Source organism: Eimeria maxima, genomic scaffold (assembly GCF_000499605.1).
Source record: "Eimeria maxima Weybridge genomic scaffold, Emw_scaff121, whole genome shotgun sequence".
Taxonomy (NCBI): domain Eukaryota; phylum Apicomplexa; class Conoidasida; order Eucoccidiorida; family Eimeriidae; genus Eimeria; species Eimeria maxima.
Window position 1 is genome coordinate 45233 of NW_013563430.1, and position 7724 is coordinate 52956.

The window sequence follows — 7724 nt, forward strand, 5'->3', positions numbered from 1 at the left end:
TTAATTCCTCGGGTGTCTCTGCTCCCCGTGCTGCGCAAAGAGAGCATTACGTGGCTGTGGGGTGCTGCCATCAGCAGCAGCAGCAGCAGCAGCAGCTCCTGCTGCTCCTGCTGCTGATCCTGCGGCTGATCCGGCTACTGCTCCTGATGCTCCTGCTGCTGCTGCTCCTGTTGCTCCTCCTGCTGCTGCAGCAGGAGGAGGAGGCACAACAGCAGACACAGGAGCAGGCACAGGAGGCTTCTTAATCTTGTTGCTGCGTGAGTTAGATCCTTTGCTGCTGCTGTTGCTGTTGCTGCTGCTGCTGTGGCCATCAGCAGCATCAGCAGTGCGCTGCCTCTTCCTTTCCTCTTCTGCTGCTGCATTGCTACCTTCTCTCTTGCTCTGCCAGCTGCTGCTGTTGCTGCTGTTGTTGCTGCTGCTATTTGTTGAGGGGCCTTCGTTCCCTCCCTGCAGCAAAAACAATAAGACAATGGGCCCCCCCATAAGACAGCACAAGACAGCAGCAGCAGCAGCAGCAGCAGCAGCAGCCGCGGGAAGCAGCAGCAGCAGCTACTGGTGAAAAGGAGGGGGCAATCGATAACTTACGTGCGCGCGACTTATGCCGCTGCTGTTGCTGCTGTTGCTGCTGCTGTTGCTGCTGTTGCTGGCAGCAGCAGATGGGGGGAAGTTGGATTGTTGATTATGTCCACCAGCAGCAGCAGAGACAGGAGGAGGAGGAGGAGGCGGGGGAGCAGCAGCAGCAGCAGCAGGACCTCCTTTGCTGCTGACGCCGCGAGGTGCCACTATAGGCGGAGGTGCCTTAGGAGCTGCCCGTGGCTTCCCTGTGTTGCTGCTGCTGCTGCTGTTGCTGCTGCTGTTGCTGCTGCTGCTGCGCGAAGCAGATGATGTCTGCGTGTGCGTACGCTGGCGATTTCCGTCTCTGCTATTGCTGCTGCTGCTGTTGCTGCTATTGCTGCTGCTGCTATTGCTGCTGCTGCTGCTGTTGCTGCTGCCCGATGACAGCCTGCTGTCGCTGCTGCTGCCACCGCGAGAATTTAAATCTGTGTGGCTGCTTCTTAAGGGTGCAGTTCTGCTGCTAGCAGCAGAGTTGTCTGCCTCCCTCGTGCTGCTGCTGCTGCTGCTGCTGCTGTTGCTGTTGCTGCTACTGCTGCTCCGGTGCTGCTGCTGCCTGTTGCTGCTAGACGCATCCCTGTTGCTGCTGCTGTTGCCGCTGCTGCTAGAGGAGCTACTTCGGTTCCTTGAAGCGTGACTCCCGTCTGGACCATGGGTCCTCCCGCTGCTGCTGCTGCTGCTGCTGCTGTTTGCTGCTGGTCCGCTGCTGCTGCCTGAGTTGCCTGCAGCACCACCACCGCCACCTCTGCTGCTGCTGCGGCTGCCGCTGTCTTGCTGCCGACGCCCACTGTCAGCAGTCTTAGACCCGCCGCCACCATCACGATGTCGTGATGATGATCCCTCTGTCCTGCTGCTGCTGCTGCTGCTGTTGCTGCTGCTGCTGCTGGGTCCAGCACCGTGCATGCCAAAGGACGTGCCGCGAGATCCTCCAACTGTCCCCTCATTTGGGCGACCAGGCCTTGGAGACGTCCCGCTACTGCTGCTGCTGCTGCTGGATTTGCTGCTGCCGCTGCTTGGCCTGCTGCTGCTGCTGCTGCTGCTGCTGTGACCGCCTTTGCTGCTGCTGCTGTTGCTGCTGCTGCTCTGCTGCGGTGATGGCCCTGTAGCAAGACCCGCCATGCGTGCCTTCATTAAGGAGACAGCCTCAGGGCCAAGCGGACTACGCCGCACAGGGACAGCAGCAGCAGGTGCAGCAGGAGCAGCACCTGCTGCAGCAGAAGATGTTGGCGCTCCTCCACTAGGAGCAGCAGCAGGTGCTGCAGGTGCAGCAGAGGATGCAGCAGGTGCTGCAGGTGCACCACCACCAGGACGTCCCTGGCCTTTAAAACTGCTGCTGCTGCTGCTGCTGCTGCTGCCGCTGCTGCTGCTCGTGGAGGTGTCTGCTGCTTGAGGTGCTGCTGCTGTTGTTGCTGCTGCTCCTCCTCCTCCTGCTGCTCCTCCTGTTGCAGTTGTTGCTGCATCCGTCTTCGGCTGCAAGACAAAACACAAGTACGTACCAACTTCCTATTTGCTGCTGCTGCTGCCTCCTGTCTCCTTCTTCTGTCTCCTTTTCTGTCTCCTTCTTTGTCTCCTTCTTCTGTCTCCTTCTTCTGACTGTCTCCCTTATTTAATTGTGCCCTCTATTAACTGTCTCCTCTATTAAGCGTCTCCTTTATTAATTGTCCCCTATATCTAACTGTCTCCTTAATTAGGTGTCTCCTTTATTAGGTGTCTCCTTAATTAGGTGTCTCCTTAATTAGGTGTCTCCTTTATTAGGTGTCTCCTTTATTAGGTTTATTATGTGTCTCCTTAATTAGGTGTCTCCTTTATTAGGTGTCTCCTTTATTAGGTGTTTTTTTTTATTAATTGTCTCCTTTTTTTTCTTACTCGCTTAGCTTGTGGTTCTCCTGTTAGTCCTGTTAGTGCATTCTTTGCTCTGCTGCTAAAAGGAGACACCCCAAGAATAGATGGTTGCTGCTGTCCTCTTGGTGTGTCTGTTGTCCTGCTGCTGCTGCTGCTGCTGCTGCTGTTGTTGTTGTCGTGTTGCTGCTGCTGCGCAGGTGTTCTATCCTTTGCTGCACCCCCTGCAGCAGACTGTGACTGCATGTACGAGCTTGGCTTTGCTTTGTCCTCATTTGCTGCTGCTGCACCTGCTGCTGCACCTGTTCCTGTTCCTGCTCCTCCTCCTCCTGTTCCTGCTGCTGTTCCTGCAGCAGCAGCAGCAGCAGGCTGCGGCTCTAGCCACCGTCCCTCTCTCTGATGTTTAGCAAGAAGCTTAAGAATGCTACTAGCAGATAAGGAGACATCCTTCCATCCCCATGCCTGCAGCAAACAGCAGCACAGCAGCAAACAGCAGCAAACAGCAGCAAACACAAATAACTGTCTCCTTATAGCTAATAAGGAGAATGGCTAGCTAGCTAGCTAACTAGCTAGCTGGGTAGGAAAATGGCAACCTATATAGCTACGTAACTAGCACGAAAACCAGATAAATATATATGCACTCTCAGCAGCAGCAGCAGCAGCAGCAACAGCAGCAGCAGCAGCAGCAGCAATCCGTACCTGTGCAGCAGCAAGTGCATCCTCAAGTCTTTTTATAAGCTCAACTCCTCTTTTATAAGTAAGAGGGAAGCTGTAGTGACACCTGGATAAGAATACAACTGCTGCCTTGGCACTTAACCAAGCAGAAGGGTTTGGAGGTGCAGCAGCAGCAGCAGCAGCAGTAGGTAGACCTAATAGGATACACACACATTACACAAACCCTAAACCCTAAACCCTAAACCCTAAATCGTATAACATACCGTCAACCACAAACACAAAAGAATAAAAAAGAAAAAAGCCAAAAAAAACAAGAAAATAATACCATAAACCCTAAACCCTCATAAACCCTAAACCCTAAACCCTCATAAACCCTAAACCCTAAACCCTAGACCCTAGACCCTAGACCCTAATTATTTATTTCTTACTTTGTGTGAGCCCATCAAGTATCCTAGCTTCCCATTTTTTTGCTCCTTTAATAAGATGTGAATGATTAGCAAAGTTATGATTAAATTTATAAGATAAACAAAAACAAATATTTCCTTGTGTCTCCTTTTTATATAAATCTTTGTCCCCTAACCATTTCCTTAATGGAGACATTATCTCCTCAACAAATAAACCTAACATTTGTGCTTCTCTTTCTGTACTACTCCTATACAAACAACAAATACAACAAAAATACAACAAATACATATATTTATGTATATCTTTCTTCTGCTGCTGCAGCAACAGCAGCAGCAGCACCAGCAGCTGCTGCAGCTGCTGTTGCTGCTGCTGCTGTTGCTGCAGTAACTGCACGACGACCCTATAAGGTATAAAACCAGCTAAAGAACCGTTGCACCCCCCCCAAAAAAAGCTAGCTGCAATTGCATGTGATGGAGCAGCATCATCATCTGCTGCATATACATGAATTATATATTATATATATATAAATAAAAATAAAAATAAAAATATATAAATATAAATACATACCTAAGTAATGGTACAAGCATTCTAGTCCATATATTCATAAAATCAAAAAAATTAAATAAATAAATTTGAAGACGAAGAATTAAAAAAATAAATTTTGCACAAAAAAGAGAATCTGATTCAGATGTAATTACACGTTTCGAAATCATATTCTTTATTAACCATCTTATTATATATGGACCACGACGAGGCTGTACTACTAGTACTCCTCCTCCTGTTGCTGCTGTTGCTGCTGTTCCTGCTGCTGTTGCTGCTGCTGTTGCTGCTGATGGTGGTGCTGATGCTGATGGTGATGATGATGATGATGATGATGATGATGATAGTTGTGGAGTTTGGGGTTCTTTTGATTCTTTTTTCGTGTCAGTAGTTACACGTTGGCTGCTGCTGCTGTTGTTGCTGCTGCTGTTGCTGCTGTTGCTGCTGCTGCTGCTGTTGTTATCTTCTGCTGTACTGCTGCGGCGGCTTAATGATAGCACAGATGATGCACTATCGGAATCACAACTATCTGTATGCATTTGCTGCTGTTCCTGCTGCTGTTGCTGCTGCTGCTGCTGCTGCTGCTGTTGCTGCTGCTGCTGCTGCTGTGTTGGTGGATCCTGTAACTGTAACCATGTACGACTAGCATCTTGTAATGCAGCAAATACTGTCTCCTGTCTCTGTTTATGTGTTATATATTCTTGCTCAATTATTTTTTTATGTTGTTTTAGTCTTATTCGTCTCCTTCGTAACATTTCTTCTTCCTTACGACTATAATCTGCTGCTCCTGCTGCTGTCATTGCTGCTGTTGGCTCCCTGCTGCTGCTGCTACTACTGCTGCTGCTACTCATGTTCCTACGATAACGTTCTATGTCTTCTATAGCACGCTGGGTCTGCAAACACATACACAGACACACCAATTGCTGCTGCTGCAACTGTTGCTGCTGCTGCAACTGCTGCGACTGCTGTTGCTGCTGCTGCTGCTGCAGCAACGTCAATAAAATCATAGGGTTCAGGGTTTAGTGTTCCTAGGGTTTATACTTTACCATTCCTAGGGTTTAGTGTTTAGGGTTTATAGTTTCTATAATTTATAATAATTAGGGTTTATTAGGGTTAATTAGGGTTTATAATAGTGAATTAGGGTTTATTAGGGTTTAGGGTTTAGGGTTTATTAGGGTTTAGGGTTTATTAGGGTTTAGGGTTGTATATACATCATTAATAGTATTTTGTATCCTTGTAATAGCATTAAGATATTGTTGATGAGGAACAAGAATATCCTCAAGAGAAAGTCGCCAAAAAAGAAGCAAAAAAGATACAGATACACCTCCTTCTTTTTGCTGCTGCTGTGGATCTATACCTGCATGCACTAAATAGGGCTGCATGCATTCAGACCAATTCTCTGCAGTAAGGATACACGCAGACACATACATACAGATAATAAATAATTAATATACCTCCTGCTGCTGCTGCTGCTGCTGTTGCTGTTGCTGTTGCTGTTGATGCTGCTGCTGCTGACGCACCTGCGAATACAGGTTCGAAGGAGTTAGCTGTGGAGACACCGCAGCAAGAAGGACTAAGTTCTCCTTCTTCTGTAGGAGCAGGAGGAACAATAGGTCCTAGTATTGTTGATGCTGCTTGTGCTGCAGCTGCTGCTGCAATTTCTGCTACTGTTCCTGTTGCTGCAGTTGCTGCAGTTGCTGCTGCTGTTGCTGCTGTATTCTTGGATACAGGAGAAGCAGCAGGTTTAATTTGTGGTGAATTATCATCAACTTGCATCATACTTGTTTTATTATTATTGCCTCCTCCTCCTCCTCCTCCTCCCTTACTGCTGCTGCTGCTGCTGCTGCTGCTGTTGCTGCTGCTGCTGCTGCTGTTGCTGGATGGCTTAAGGAAATCAGGTAATGCAGGTCGTAAGAAGTTCCATGCAACAGCAGGAGGAAGAAAAGAAAAGAGTAAATAAGGAGAAGGAAGAATAGATTTATATTTATATTTATTTAATGATCTTTTTAGGTATTCAATGAATTGTAGATGATAAAGATGTAGATCATCAGCAGCAGCAGCAAATGCATGCATTTGCTGCAGATAATCTGAATCATATAGTACCTCTATTCTTATTTTTGCGGGTATAAATAAAAAAGGGAATAATAAACGTTTATCCCCTAATAATTCATCTATTAATAATCTATTACATGAATCATTAATAACACCAACTGTCTCCTCATCTATACCCACCATCATTACCTCTGTCTTTAATACAGGACCTCCTGCCTGCAGCAGCAGCAGCAGCAGCAGCAGCAGGAGATGCAGCAGGAACAGCAGCAGATGCAGTAGCAGCAGCAGATGCAGTAGCAGGAGATGCAATACCACCACATGCACCAGCAGCAATAGATGCAGCAGCAGCAGAGGATACAATAGCAGGAGATGCAGCAGCAGTAGCAGCAGGAGATGCAGCAGCAGCAGCAGACGATGCAGCAGAAGGAGACAATTATAATAAGGATAAACAAGGAGACAGTTATATAAATAGGGAGAAGAGGAAGGAAAAAAGAAAAAAAAAAAAGAGACACTAAGGAGACAGTTTAATAGCTCTCTCTCTCTCTCCCTCTCCTTGTGTACCAAAAGGAGAATAAAATAAATAAATAAATAAATAAATAAAAATAAATAAATAAATAAATAAATATACTTACTTGTGCATATATTTGATCAAGAGTAAGGGCCCCTGCCTCTGGTAAGGGAGGACAAGAGCCAACAATTTCTATTAATTTTTGTAGGTATTCTTTGTCCCTTATATACCCAAATAAGGCATTAGGGTATTTAATATTTTTTCCTGCTATTATTACCATCTTATCCTCCTCATTCTCCTCTTCTTCCTCATACCCTTTATCCCCTTCTTGCTGCTCCTCCTGCTCCTCCTGCTGCTGCTGCTGCTGCTGCTGCTGCTGCTGCTGCTGCTTACTGAATTTTTTTACGTCTTTCTCGTGTAATTCATACCACATACGTGTTAATGTTGATATTAATAAAGGGCGAATATCTGCCTCCTTATGCCTGCATAATAATAAATAAATAAATAAATAAATAAATAAATTAATTAATTAATTAATTAATTAATTTGTATAATAGGTATATTATAGTACTACTAATAAGAATAATAAATAGGACGTAAATATGTCTCCTTATTACTCCATAATATACACAAGGAGACAGTAAAAAGGAGACAATAAAAAGGAGGCAATAAAAAGGAGACAAAAAAAAGGAGACAAAAGAAAAGGAGACACTATAAAAGAGACAATAAAAAGGAGACAAAAAAAGGAGGCAATAAAAAAGAGACAAAAAAAAGGAGACACTATAAAAGAGACAATAAAAAGGAGACAAAAGAAAAGGAGACAAAACAAAAGGGGAGAATAAAATGGAGACAATAAAGGGGCGAGTGTATAATATACAATTTAAAGAAATGTCCAGCCATGGATGCCCTATTAAGGAGACGCCTAGACACCGCAATACCGTCTCCTTCTACCCCACTGTCTTTTCTTTGTAGCTGTCTCTGAACAAATCGAGACACTAATACATCAGCAGCAACAGAGGAGACACTTCTTGTTGCTTCTGTTAATGTTTGTACCTATATAATAATATACAAAAAAAAAAAAAAAAAAAAAAAA

At 45.6% G+C, this 7724-nt stretch overlaps 1 protein-coding gene across 1 annotated transcript; it reads right to left on the reverse strand.

Moving 5' to 3' along the window:
• Positions 1-7064, reverse strand: EMWEY_00015330 (hypothetical protein, conserved; the record flags this gene model as incomplete). The annotated part of the gene is made up of 9 exons (XM_013477379.1): positions 1-447; positions 586-2082; positions 2479-2913; positions 3151-3320; positions 3752-3778; positions 4841-4964; positions 5283-5470; positions 5592-6339; positions 6756-7064. The coding sequence occupies 9 exons, from the start codon at positions 7062-7064 to the stop codon at positions 1-3; spliced, it is 3945 nt and encodes a 1314-aa protein (XP_013332833.1).
• Between the last annotated feature and the right edge of the window lie 660 nt (positions 7065-7724).